The 14251-nt window shown below is 44.0% G+C and overlaps 1 protein-coding gene across 2 annotated transcripts; it reads right to left on the reverse strand.

The window, feature by feature from the left end:
• Window positions 1-5006: 5006 nt before the first annotated feature.
• st8sia3 (ST8 alpha-N-acetyl-neuraminide alpha-2,8-sialyltransferase 3) lies at window positions 5007-13679 on the reverse strand. 2 transcript variants are annotated; one of them, XM_076029285.1, is made up of 5 exons: window positions 13261-13679; window positions 11530-11559; window positions 9456-9575; window positions 6856-7413; window positions 5007-5519 (listed from the first exon to the last, which is right to left on the reverse strand). In XM_076029285.1, exons 1-5 carry the CDS (start codon window positions 13422-13424, stop codon window positions 5237-5239), a joined length of 1155 nt encoding a protein of 384 aa, XP_075885400.1. In that variant the 5' UTR covers window positions 13425-13679; the 3' UTR covers window positions 5007-5236. The 2 variants fall into 2 exon arrangements, with proteins under 2 accessions (XP_075885400.1, XP_075885401.1); XM_076029286.1 differs by lacking the exon at window positions 11530-11559 and having other exon boundaries at window positions 13261-13677.
• Between the last annotated feature and the right edge of the window lie 572 nt (window positions 13680-14251).

The following is a 14251-nucleotide window of genomic DNA, read 5'->3' on the forward strand; positions in this document are numbered from 1 at the left end:
AATGTCAGCGGCGATTTAAAAAAAAAATTAAAAAAAATGAAATCTTAACTCGGAGGTTAACAAATGCTGCGCTGAGAAGTTTTACAAATTGCTTAATTCCAAAAATGAAAACGGGATTAAGAAAGCCTCCGTTAAATCCAGCTGTGGGTCCGAGCAGGTTCTCCTTTGTTACCAGCTGCTGACATGAAGCTACGGAGCTGAAGAGGTCAGAGGTCAGAGGTCATCCGTCCCCGGCGCATGCCATCTGACCCCTCTCATTGACTAACACGCTGACCTACATCCTTCTGACGCTTCCATCTGCTCCAGCCAGCAGCCACACACACACACACACACACACACACACACACACACACAACCAGTCAGAGGGAGCGAAAAAGTTAGTCAGCTAGTTATTGATAAGTTTATTACACAAGTATTTTATTATATGTTTATTACATGTTATTATGTATGAGGTTATTCATCAATATGTCTTTGTTGTTATATGTAAATGCTCTGGCAGCTTTGGAGTGCACATCAAGGCTTCTGTATGAAATTTTGTATTTAAATTAAAAACCCAAATTCACACACACACACACACAATATGTACAGCTTGATTGCTATTTATTGTTTTAAATATTTTTTTTATTCTATTCAATTCTGATTATTATTATTATTATTATTATTATTATTATTATTATTATTATTATTATTATTCAATAATTAAAATAAAAAATTTAACTGTAGTATGAATTCAAAAAATGTACCCTTTTGCTGATAGGTGAATGTAATTGTGAATATTCTTGATCTCAGGATTTTTGATTTACATTTTAATTTGAAAAAATAATAAATCTTGGGTTTAAAATTTCCGCTCGGTCAACTATTACTTCTTTTTAGCTGTTGCTCAATTGTGAAAACTAACCAAAGAGCACAAACAATAGAGATTTTATATGTATATGTATTTTTAGCTGTTTGCCCACACTAAAAGAAAAATAAAATTACAAAATTAAACCTGAAACTGAATCACATTTTTTTGTTTGTTTCTTTGGTGTAAACATTTTTAAGCAACTCATTTTTCAAAACGTTCAATGAAGGTTGGATAAAACATCCTGCGTCTCTCCCTGCAGGCTTGGTTGCTGAGATTTCTGAAATATGCAATTCCTACAATTCCGCTTTTATTATCATAATTTTTAATTTTAGTTTGCTAAGATCAAACATTTCAGCACAGTCATAATTTTGATATTGATATTTATTTTTTAAACGTCTATTTAAATTACATCTAAGGCGCCTGAATAGAGTTTTATTGAAGGAATGTACAAACACTTTAGAAAAAGACATTCTCAGTTTCACTGGAATCATTTCAAGAGAAATGTATTTTTGTGAGTAAAAGGTGTTTTTGGAACGAGGTTCATTGTAGATTGGATAAACAGATTAACCGGTAAACGGATTAGATTCAATGTGACCCAATCAAGACACAGTGTTGGTTCACAGACGTGTGATGATCAACACTCGCGCCAGGATCTACTGCGAGTTCCGCTCAGCTGGAGCTCCACGTGTCCTCACAACTCCGCAGGGGTTAAAGGTCAAACCTTTGTGATGTTGTGATGACCAAGTGATTGTTTACCGCTGATCATGTCACTCAGGCAACACACACATACACGCAAAGGCACACTTGGGGGAGACACGTGTGTGTTTACACTTTTCTTTCGTGTTGTTTGTCTCAACTGGAGTTTGGGACGAGACACTCTGACCTCTCCTCAGTGTCACAATAATTGTTATCGCAGGCGAAGCGGCGGTTGAGCCACAGAGGCATCGTCGTGATTAGATAGTTTGATGATGTCATCAGCGATCGGCTCACCGTCGCCCCGGAAAGCTGTCAGATTTCAGGAAAAAAAACAAAAGCTTAACGTTTTTAGCTGCAGTTCCTCAAGTGACCACTAGCAAGGCAGACTATCCCCTTTATGCAAATGAGAAATTCCTCCTGCCGCGGCCGTATTGTGAAATACTGGAGAGTCAGTGAGTCGTGAATCAGAGATTCGGTGTGACACAGTGAAGCGAAGCAGGACTCAGAATGTCCAAATCATTTCTTTTCACTCATTTAATGACATGGGGTTTAGGTATAGACAGAAGATATATTTCTTTTAAATTGTTAATCTATCTACGATGAAGAACATCTAAATATAATTTAGCATCTCCCTCCACTGAGGGATCTCCAAGTACAAATCAACTGAAATGAAGCTAGCGTCAGTTCCAATGCAAAAAAAGAAAGAAAGAAGAAAAACACAATTCAATAATAATAATAATAATAAATACTGGACAAAATTCACCCGTCATTAAATATATCAAATATATATTAGAAGTTGAGATAAAAGGTCTGCAAATGAAATAACATTTACATTTGAAATCCTCTTTAATGATTCTATCGTGTGATTATGCAGAACTGAAGGAAACAAAGTAAGGCCAAAAAAAAATAAAAATACACTTTGTGTTTGACAACAATTAGTTCGTCCTGCCAACAATCATTTTGTCAAAGTCCTGAAAATGTCAAGTTTCAGTCCGAGCGGAGTTTCTCTCACGTTGCATCAGACCGCAGGGACCTGAAGTCCCGCAGCCGCGAGTGTTGATGTCGGCGTAGCAGCCAATCACAGACAGGCAAAAATAAAGCGGCTGATGAGAAGGGCGTCCATCAAGCGTCCACCTTCACACGTGATGCAGCTTCAAAGCTGCTCACAGTCATTTCACACAGCTCCTGTTACAACACTTCCATTCTCACTTTCTCGATGAAGGAACGTAAACTCCTCCTCCTTCATCGGGCCTTCTCCTGTTCCCTGTAACCTCTAAACTACAGACCCCACTGTGATTTGGACCGGGTGAGATAGAACTGCTGCAGCAACAGAACACACGTGTGTGGAGCAACAGATCATCAACCACTTCAACAACGACGCAGAAATTACACACTTCAGACAGAGACGAGGGAAACGCAAACTACAGAACCTCAAAAAAAAAGAAAAAAAAAAAGATGAAAATGTCTTTCAGAAAGGAAGCAAAATATTTGCACTGACTGTGGAAGATAAGTGGCTGCTGTGGATATGAGATGCTGTTCTTAGAATTATATTAAGCTTCTTCCTAGGCTGGACATTTGATAATCGGGTTTAACTTAACTTGGATGTGCTGCTTATTAAATGCTTTAAGTTTAAAATGACAGTGTGCATTTTAAGGGGGTGAACTACTGATGAGAAAATAGCTAGCTAACTAACATTAGTAGGGAAATACAGGAAGTGAGTGAAGAGACCATGAGGAAATCCAGGACAATTTTTCTGGACAACAACAAACAAACAAACAAATAATGAGTGAAAATTGCAACTTTTCGACATGCACTGCATTCATTTTTTTTTTTTTTTTTTTTTGACTTCCTATCCAACAGCATTTGATCGATCCTCTCCATGTCATTCACGAGCATTAATAGCGCGTCTAAGTAAAGATCAATTCATAACTGTTTTTATACTGGAGCTAACGAGTTAAGCTAATTATACCGCGCACAACATTCAAAAAATAATGATGATAATTAATAATAATTATATGGCTGAGAGTGGATGGTCCTGACGGGTTGCATAGTGCCTGCTGGTCAACAGTAGCAGCCCCATCTCCTAGCAAGGAAGCCTGCACTCGCTCTCCTCTCTCTGAGGTAAAGTTCATTTGTTGAAACACATTTGAAGCTCGTGGTCTGCATAGCTTTGTCCTGAACTTTGTGGTGGAACTTTGACTCGCGACGCCGACACTGAACGGGAAAATGACTCCCGATGCTTCTAGGATCTGTTGAGTCTGTGTGCAAGGTGTTTTTGGCCCAGTGTTAAATGGCACTGTGCATCTTGTCACCTAAATTCCCCGGAAGCCTCTGTGCTGCCAAACGGCCATGAGTCAAAAATCCGCGTTTTCACGTCAGCACTACGGAATGTCATTTTACCTCAAGGCTGGGTTTGTCGCTTCATGCTCTCTCAGAATTTGGTGTCTTTACTGTTAATTGTTCCCATATTTTAACGTAAAGTAAGCAGATAAATGTCCACGTTATCATCATCGTCCTTTATTTCCACCTGACTGTCTTTTTCAGTTGTGCCGAGATTTACACAACTGTAAGAATTTACAGATGCAACAGTAAAATAAATTGTACTAAATACAATCACATAATTGTACAGCCCGAGTTCGCAATAGCGTGTCGATAAAAACGCTGTGACGACCTTTATTTGCGATCCGAGCTCCCTGCCTCGTCTTGTGTGCGTTGCATTTCCAATCTGGGACAAACGCGTCTGTGCGTCGATGCGTGCGATTGCTACGAACTCGAGGCGGCGCTTATTGATGATACACATGTAGGATATTCAAGTGGAAATTTGGCGGTAACAAACTCTTAACAAACACTCTGCGAGAACGACTTCCGACGCCTGGGGAAAGTAAGCGATGTGCTGGTGAGGAAACTTAGCAGCAAACGTCCCAGATGCTGGTTGGGACCAAAAACGGATGAAAAAGCGGGATAAACCGAGACTTACATTCATCAGATGGACAGAAAATATAATTCTAGTGAAGATGATGCTCCTCTGTGTCCGATACACTGTAATCTATACGTTGGATATGTTCACCTCTGTCCTCTGCCTTCCTGTTTGGCTTCCCTTGCGGTACGGTGAGCGTCTTCCTTTCCTCACGTCAACGTTGTTTCCTTTGATAATGATCCGATATCTGAGAAGACCCGAACACATCCGACCTTCTCACGCAGCCTGTCGTTGATTTACGACAAACATTCAGCGGCATCGCACTATTTCCTGCCAAGAGTTGGAACCGACCTTCCAACTCATGTCCTACCTACCGATGCCCCACCGGATCCGCACCTACGGATTCGAGTGGCTCGCAAAATCGTTCAGATCTTCCCCCCAAAGAGCGACGTAGCATCAGAGAGCCCTTCCACCGGTTCAGGGCTCCCTTTCTTAAAGTGTTTTTTTCATGGGAACCAGTGGTGTAATGCGAGGTATACACAGAGTATACCCACTTCAGTCTGAATTGCGTATACCCACTTACCAATCCCCTCCCTGAATGGGTTGACTAACAAAAAGGCCTGAATTAAGAGTATACCCACTCTGCTCCGGGGACCACTGCACCACTGGTGGGAACCCTGCACTGAAAATGGTTTTGCGAAGCCCACGCAAAACACTTCACTGGCCGGAAAAATCTATTTTTGTGCCCTGTTGCGTTGTTGCCCACGAGGTGCGGCTCCCTACGCACAGTGGGAGAGCGAGAGCTTGAGCAGTCCCTCCGAGTGCATCTTGTAGAGGAGTTTGAACTCGGCGGGCAGCTGGTGCGACTCCTGCCACTTGGTGGTGAACTTGGTGCCCTTCTTGTCGTAGTAGTGGTACGGCAGCTCCTTGCCTGTGTTGGGGTCCCAGCCAAAGGGCCAGAAGCCATACAGGTGGATCTGGTCGCACATGGTCGAGGCCAGCGTGTACATCAGGATGCCCGTGCTCAGGCGTTTCGGCGACAGCTGCTTGGTTTTCCAGTAGCTGTGGAGCAGAAGTGGAAAAGATGGATGGACCATTAGGGTAGTGTTGGAGTACTGGAGGTCTCAAGACCACTTTTTAAGGGTCTCAGTCTCGTCTCGGCATTTTTACTGGGCCTTGTCTCGGTCTCGGACTGGACGGACCATCTGCTGTGCATGTCTTTGAAATGTGGAAGGAAGCCAGAGAACCTGACGAGAACCCCCTCAGAGAGCAGGAAAACATGCAAACTCCACTTTGGCAATCAGGCCCACAACCTTCTTGCTGTGAGGAGTTGTTGTCTATCTATCTATCTATCTATCTATCTATCTATTCATATCTATCTATCTATCTATCTATCTATCTATCTATCTATCTATTCATATCTATCTATCTATCTATCTATCTATCTATCTATTCATATCTATATCTATCTATCTATCTATCTATCTATCTATCTACATCAAAAGCACTTTTGAGATAACTTGCTGTTTATATTCATGCTGGTTTATATTAAACCTTTCATATTTAGTTTTTAGATTATTTTGATCATAAATGTATTCTTTTGTAGGTGTGTGTGTCTGTGTGTGTGTGTGTGTGTGTGTGTGTGTGTGGAAATTTCATCCAGCAGCACTGCTCTGCCAGGCCACAGTGGGGGGTGGGGGAGTCTCCATCTGGCCTCAGAGAGGCATTTTTCTAAGCGTCCTTCAGGTGCTAAAGGCTTTTTGAGCTGCTTAAATGCGGTAATTCTTCCAGAGCAGGTAGTTAATGGGATTGGCAAAGATTAGGCTACTGTACCAACAACTTATTCCGCTGCTTCAACACTGAGCAGCCGCTCTAAATCCCTCTCCTCACACAAAGTTGCGGCTCCGTGCCATACCTTTCACTAAATAGCTGCTTTCTTATAATCCGGCTTTGGGGTCTAAATCTCTCTGCCATATATAGCTGAGCTCAATACAATACAGCCACCCATTAGCTTCCACAAAGAGCCACAGAAGGGCACTGATTGACAGACACATTTAAAATAGTAGAACTTGGATAGAAATGAAAAAAAATATATATACTGAAAATGTGTGTGTGTGTATATTTTCCCCCTAAGAATCGAAAAAGTTTAACGGTTTCATTCAGAAAGCATTTTGAATTTTGAGACCGACTCTTTACCATTGACCTCCAGTAACAAAATATTAAAGAGAATGTACCCACTCATTTGACCATTGGGGATTATGGAAATCAGCAAATTTGCCAAAATGTGGAAATATCCCTTTCATAACTTAGACTGAGGTTACGCCTTCAGCTGATGTACACCTATTCCACTGGAAGACCAACATCCACGTCACGAGGCTGGACTGTGGAAGTGACTCACTTGTTGACATACTGCATGATGTTCCCGGGCCAGGCCAGCTTGACCTTCAGCTGCCCCCGATGCTCCACGAAGAAATCTACCAGCGTCCTTGTGACTGTGGCGGACGTGTGGAAGAAAAACGCCGGGATCCACAGGATGGCGTCGTCCAACTTCTTCAGACTCAGGAAGAAGTTGTTCCTGTCCTGCACGGTCAACAAGTTGTTATAGTACTTCTCCAGGATGCTGGGGTTGAAGGTGGTCATGTTGGTCCGTCGCCCGACGTCCTTTTTGAAGAACTCCGTCGGCGCAAAGTTGCAGCGGAAGACAAAGTCAAACTTCTCGATCTGAGGGCCGCAGCGCGAGCCGGTGAGGATGCCGCTGTTGCCCACCACGGCGCAGACGTTGTAGTGCTTGCCCACGATGGGCGAGGACTCGGGGAGGAGCGAGCGGAAGTTCTCGCCGATGGAGAAGACGTACTTGTGGCTGGAGTAGTCGTAGTGCATCAGTTGTCCGATCCGCACCGACCCTCGTGTCAGTGTGAAGTTGTGCGGAATGTCGATGTGCTGGGAGATTTCTTTTCTGCAAAGCAAAAAAACCCAACATTGTTACGACCCTGGTATTCCATGTGTCGCTGACTCAGGTATCAGCAGCAGTATCAGCAACAGTGGCATCCAGGAGAGAGCTGGGGTTACATGCAGGTGTTTAGATTCACATTCAGAAAACTTTATTTTTCCCATATGGACAAGTCAGTTTAAAGCACACACAAAGCACAACAATACAACAATCATTCATTGGCCATACAACGCTAATACTCAACTGTCAGTAAATCTGGCCAGCTACTGGTTTCCCAGCACCAATATCTTGCTGTGATTGGAGGATACTTGGTGACCAATGGTGGGAGCATTGACAGAGTTCTTCTCAAAACTTTTGGGATCAACCAATCGATTGATCTTTGCTGGTACTGCTTGGTTCGCCTGCAGCAACAGGCTGTGTTGTGATAATCTGCTTATCCTTCTTAAATACCAAGTGGAGGCTGATAGCACGCTGAGAAGAAGAAGCCGATGTGGGATGATCAACGCCGAGACTCACGCATGGCTTACTTGTTAATAACACCCAGGTGAATTTTTTTTTTTTATATATATATATACACTGAGTGAGCTCAAAATGCTGCTTGTGCTTCATGGAAATGGAAAGCAACTGGGCTGCTGAAGCTTTCCACTTCACAGCAGCCAGTAGATAATATTTAGTGGCTCCTTTTGAGACTTGTGGGTCAAAAGTGAATTCAAATAAGACTAATATTGCTGTACTGAAGAGGACAGACCTTCAGAACGCCCAGGGAGTTACAGGATTTAGAACTTCTATTATAAAGAAATAACTTTTTCTAGCTTTCTAACACGTTTAACAAGTTTTTCTGCGATGAAACAAGCTTTTTCAGAAGTTCGAGGTTACTTTCTGCGTAACAAGCAGACCTGTAGCAACTTCTCTGGAGACTTTTCTCAAATGTGGGCAGCACTGCATGAGAGTTAGGAGCCACCTTCCTTGCTAGCTTAACGTTTAGCAGTGTGCATTTGGCCAATCACAAGGGCCGTTCAAAAGTGGAGTAGACCACCGGAAGCAGACTTCCAAATTGAATTGATTGAATTTAAGACACGACACTGACGTCAACCCATATATGTGAATCACTGGCATGATACTTGACATGTGAACTGCTGTAGAAAAGGCAACTGGCAGTTGTGCTGTGGTAGTCAGAATTCCCACAGTGTCACAGTCATTTTCTCGACAGTGGATTAAACAGAAAAGCCCACTGAAGGGATCAAGCCCAGTCTTTTATGATATCATGAAATGTATTATTACCAGGTTGGCATTTTAGCCCCGTGCTCACGTTATCAATGATTACAATAGCAGCGAATTTCCAATATTGTCAGTCTACATTCACCAAGATTAGCAGGTAGATTTGTGTTTTTGCAAACAAATCACGCTGATAGCCCCACAAAGGCGATTAAGTGTGATTCAAACCATGTTTTGGATTATTAATGTGAATCCAAGCATATCAGTCTATTAATGCCGTCTCACAGCTGCTTCGACCACGACAACAAGAGAGCAGTTGCGTTTCCATGACAGTGTTTCGCAAAATGAAAGGGACATTTTTTTAAATTTCAACAAAGCACAATTGTGATTTGCAGGTGTTTTCACTGAATGGTGAATGGTGAATTGCATCAGCCATAATTCTGGCCAAATCTCGTCCCACGTGACCCCACTGGGAAGAGGAGGTGGTACAAAACATTTTTGCCATAAATCTGCATTTCCAACCTTGTTTGCTGTCCAGAATGTTTTTTCTATTTTTCTCTTTTTCAGGGTTGAGCTGTTTCCATCACCAGTTTTTATTGCCATATTTAGGTTTCGCACAATTCTAGGGGTGATGGAAATGCAGCTAGTGACTCTGTGATCAACCAATGTTTTGATACAAACACCCCCAGTAATGTACACGCGATGCCAACAGATATTAGGTAGGTACTTTGTTACAGGACAATTCCCTGAAACTTGCCCTCTGTGCATTTGCTCACCACAGTGAGTGTGAAAAGCATTTCAAGACCTCGAGTGTGTATGAGTGTGTAACCTACTTCAACTGTGTAAAAGCAGTTCTGTTATAGCTCCATCTGGAGGAGTTCTGCAGGTCCTCGCTGAGCGCGTTGGTCAGCGGAGAGAAGGCCGGGTCGAGGTACTTCAAGGCCAGCTGGGAACTGCACAGGCACAGGAGGAGGACGAGGAGCAGCGGGGAAGAGACATGCAGGTCAGCACTGCTCTCGTTTGACCGGCTGCCACGTTTGTACTTTGTGGAGAGCAGCTCTGAAGGGCGTTATTAGCTGTTGGTTCAGGAGTAAACATCCCCACCTACCTGTGTTGACAAACTAAAGAGAATCATTTTGGTTTGACAGACCAAGAAACACAAGCAGCCGGGCATTCAGGCAGCAATCAAGTCAATTTACGCTGCGGTCAGATTGTTGGAGCCGCGTTACAAACAGTAGAAAAGGTGTATTTTGTCTGCTCATGCATTTCAGCAACACTATTAGACAATAAGTCGTTCATAGACGGATGGATTTCAGTCATCGCTTCCATCTCTAGTAAATCACTGACAGGAAACTGGAATGAAACAGGAAGGAAAAATGGACAACCTGCTCAGTTTTGTTCAGGCCAAAGCATTAACTTGGCAAAAGTGACGGGATGACCGACTGCAAGTGTTTCTTGTTTTGGGATTTTACCAAAGAGTCGAGTCATCCTACATTATCTGTACACACCAACTTAAAGAGCACCTGAAGAAGCGGGAAAGAAACAGACGATAAAATAAGCTTTTGGTCTCAAGGGAACAACCCGATTCAGACGCACCCATTTACACTTTGGTTTAGTCGGCTCAGTGTAAATGAAGCATTTCAGGCTCTTTGTTGAATCGGGGGAGACATCGGTCATGTGTGCTGCGGAAGAAATAAAGCAGTAAAGGCCAAACTTGCAGAGGTTCAGTCCATCTTATCAAGGTGGTCTTTGTCACTTCAAACATATCTGTGCTTTCAGCAAATTTGGTTTAATGTCAAATTTTAAAGACACTAAAGTCCTATAACGCAGAAAAATCTTCCAAATTTGCCATTTTATGAATTTATATCTACTTGAAGACTTAACATTAAGACATTAAACTTGATAAGATGAACATTTTTTGCAGTGCAAGAAGCTTGAAGCAACGTATCAACCAAAAATGAGAAACATTACTATATCTTTAGCTTGAGCAATTATTATATTATTATTATTATTATTATTATTATTATTATTATTATTATTATTATTATTATTATTATCATTTAGACCTCAACGCAGCATTCATGTGCTCACACATACATACTGGGCTATTTGCAACCAGAAGAAGTAAAATGAGAAGAACATGAGCTGTGGCAGCTGCATAGTTAACATCGTCATCAGCATACTAACGTTAGCTGTGTGTGGACTTTCCAAATTATCCTTATTGAAATTGCCCTTGATTAACTCAATGAAATTTCTTACAAAGTTAAGTTTTACTTTTTGGGTGATATATAAAATCTGTAACAAGTACTTCACATGAATATTGTTGCTCCAGCAAAACATTACATTAATAGCTTAAGTACCTTTTGAACCCAAGGGAAACGTATTCCACACAGCACCAGTGTGAAAACACCATCAAATGAACAAAACGTTGACATATGATATGATATCACAGCCATCTTTAGTCACAGTTGCAGTCAGTGGGTGAATTATTGGGTGATTTCCTGCCAACAGGCCAGGAAACCCACAAAAGATCTAATCTAGTTGTGTTAGTTCTAGTGCATCTGGTGTAAACTGATGATAATGCAGTGGAGTTTACTGCTTCAGGACAGTTCAGGGATCGTTCCACTACTGTTACTATCCCGCGCAGTAAAATCCAAAGCGGTTATTAGCAGCCAGTAACAAGTCAAAGTAAAAACGCTGTTTGACCTGAATCTGGTCGTAGTCAGACTAAGTACTGGAGAAAAGCGCAGCCAGGGGATGAGGAAGAGATGCAAGGTTAAGTCAGGATCAGCGAAAGGCAAAAGCTGCTGATCCTGTTAACTGTAGGCGTCAAACAAACAGCAAGAACTATACTGTATTGTTTGTTGAGCAGCGGGAACAAACTCATCTCAAGAATACAGACGTCACCTCAGGTCTGGTTTGCGAGGCGGCCTCTCACTGCAGACAGAGTGTGAAGACAGACAGGGAACAACTCCTAAATGGACCTCATTCATTGTCAGGAACTTTAAAAAAAAATAAATAAATAAAAAATTCTTTTGGACAGCGATGAAACACTGAAGTAAACTTTCTGAATTTAATTTTCCCTTAGCCAAGTCCATAGTTACTGTTGCTATCACGTTCACTTCACAAGGTTCTCCACTTATCAGTAATGACGGTTGGCTCACACCACAGCATGAGATTTAGGTATTCCCTCTCCTTCTGAGACTTCACACCCAATTTACTCCAAGCAGAGAAGAACCTTGGCTTGAGCCAAGAGTAAAATGATTACAGGTGGGAGTATAGATGTCAAACTGTAAATCACAGGCAAGGACAACCCTCTGGCATTTGGGCCTGGACGTTTCACAGCACAACTGGTGCCTCTGAGTTCTTCTGATTGACACAACTGGTGGATGCTAAAGTGGATTTATCCTGAAACCCATGCTTTGTAACCTGACAGACCGGAAGGACTGTTGCCCAATATTATCAGAGTGTCGTCGGTATATTGGTTTACAAATGAACTGTGTTTTACCAAATCATCTTAGAAAGATACGTTGGAAGTGTTTGGTAAGGAGATGATATGACAAGAAGAACCATGTAATTGGAGGAACCTTTGGCCTATCAGGTTGAAAGCAAACTAATGGGGCCTTGCAGAAGTCCAGCCAGACACACTGTCTATCAGACGCCTACTGGGACACAACAGGATTCCCGCTCACTTCCTCTCCGACAGTCACTGCTCCTTTCCCTTTTTCCTGGAACTGCTTTTTGCCCTCCTCCCTCTGTGGAACCAATCACTGTCGGCTGCCAAAGTTTAAAAGCGCTCTCCCTTTCTGTCTCTATCTCTCTATCTGCTACTGTATCATTCAGCTCTGGTCTACCCAACTCTGCAACACACTTCCACCACTTGGCCAACTCCAAAACCTTGAGGGAATAGTTATGAGTCATGACCAAATCGCTGAGCTGGCAGTGAGGAAATCTGATTGGGGACACTCCTGAAGTCACAGTGAGGTGTCTCCAATCACATTTGGTTAATATGCCTTTATATTTATACATGGATTCCTATTTTCATACATCGCCTCCCGTTTCAAATGTTAACTACGGGCTTTTTCCAAAATGGCCTCGACGCAGTGCTCATACAGAGCAGATTTATGCAAAACATTTAATTTGGTGCGTCAGGTTCAATATTTGTGGTACTGCTTGGCAATAAATATTCTGGAAAGGAGCTGAAGGTGTGTAGTTGAGCTGCAGTTTAAAGCAGAAGGATTGAACAGCCTGTGTTCATTGGATGCACAGCTATCCTGACACGCTGCTCAACAACATTTGCATTTGGCTCACGCGAACTGGACGCCTGGATAGCTTTCATTTAAAATGATAGTCAGTTGCAGCGTCATACAAACATTACTTCAAAAAGCTACACTGACTATCAATGAGATGAGGAGCCTCCTGCTCGCAGCAGCAGTGTGGTGGCTGCCGGGCCTCGGAGCAGCAGAGAGGCCTTCGCTGTCTAACGAACCTTCCACAGGAGCTGAGGGACGTGATTGATCTGGACGTGGCCACAGATTCTAGTGGTGGATCAGTGATGGCCACAATCCCCACACTGAGCCAACATTTAAGATGGGGGGAGACGGAGATGGGGGTCCGACACACCAACCCAGGACTCACCGGAAGCCCGTGTGGAACATGGACATCCTGGAGCCTCCTCCGAGCCCGTACCTGGGCGTGCTGAGCAGGAAGTCCTTCTTGATGGACACGTAGCTGATGAGCGACAGGATGAGCAGCGCCACGCTGAACATGACGAGCCCGAGCGCGCTGGCGATGCGCACCATCCTGCCTCCTCCCTCCTCCACAACCTCCAGAACCACCACCAGAACCACCGGGATCAGCCGCGGGCGCGCGATGGCGGCGCGTTCGCCCGCGAGAGAGGATGCCGACGCGGGGGTGACGCGCGCCGCCTCGGAGGAGGGGTGTCCGGGCTCATGAGTCGCGCGGAGAGACGGGGGTTGGGGGGGGTGGTTCGGTTAGCAAACCTGCTAGCGCAGATCGCGTTCACCTCACCGTGAGGTAGCGACGAGGTCTCGAGAGTAGCCGCGCGCGACAGCCGACACCCCCGCGACTAGCGTATTTAAAGGGCACGCGAGGTTTCCTCCTCTCCCCCTCCTCACAGCGACCCCCCTCCACCACCTACCGCGGGCACGAGGCGCGATTTCAACCAGCTTTCATAACCTTCCGGCAGCGGCGCGCGGCGTCTTGCGGGGAGAAAATGATGGCGGCGCGCGGGAGGGAGGGAGGGATGATGCTACTTCCTTCCGTCATCCGCATCCTCGGCCGCTCTGCTCTCTCCTCCTCCTCCTCCTCCTCCTCTCTCTACTCTCCCTCTCCCTCCTCCTCCTCCTCCTCCTCCGCTATTCTAATTGATGAAGAGCGGATGTTGCAGCCCGGAGCCGCAGCCAGCTGCTAGCGAGGTCATCACGGCAGCAGCGGCAGCAGCAGCAGCCGAGGCGGACATGATGGAGTCGGAGGGGGGAGGAGGAGGAGAGAGGCAGGCACAGCCGCTGATCAGACGGAGTGGTGGTGATGGGGGTCACTGTTAAGTACTTTTTCAGGACATAGAAAAACAAAAGTGTTTGAAAATAACATTGGTTCTTGTTATTAA

The sequence above is a fragment of the Nelusetta ayraudi genome, unplaced genomic scaffold (assembly GCF_046127955.1).
Source record: "Nelusetta ayraudi isolate G7.1 ecotype Tasmania unplaced genomic scaffold, CSIRO-AGI_Nayr_v1 ptg000026l, whole genome shotgun sequence".
In the NCBI taxonomy this organism is placed as follows: domain Eukaryota; kingdom Metazoa; phylum Chordata; class Actinopteri; order Tetraodontiformes; family Monacanthidae; genus Nelusetta; species Nelusetta ayraudi.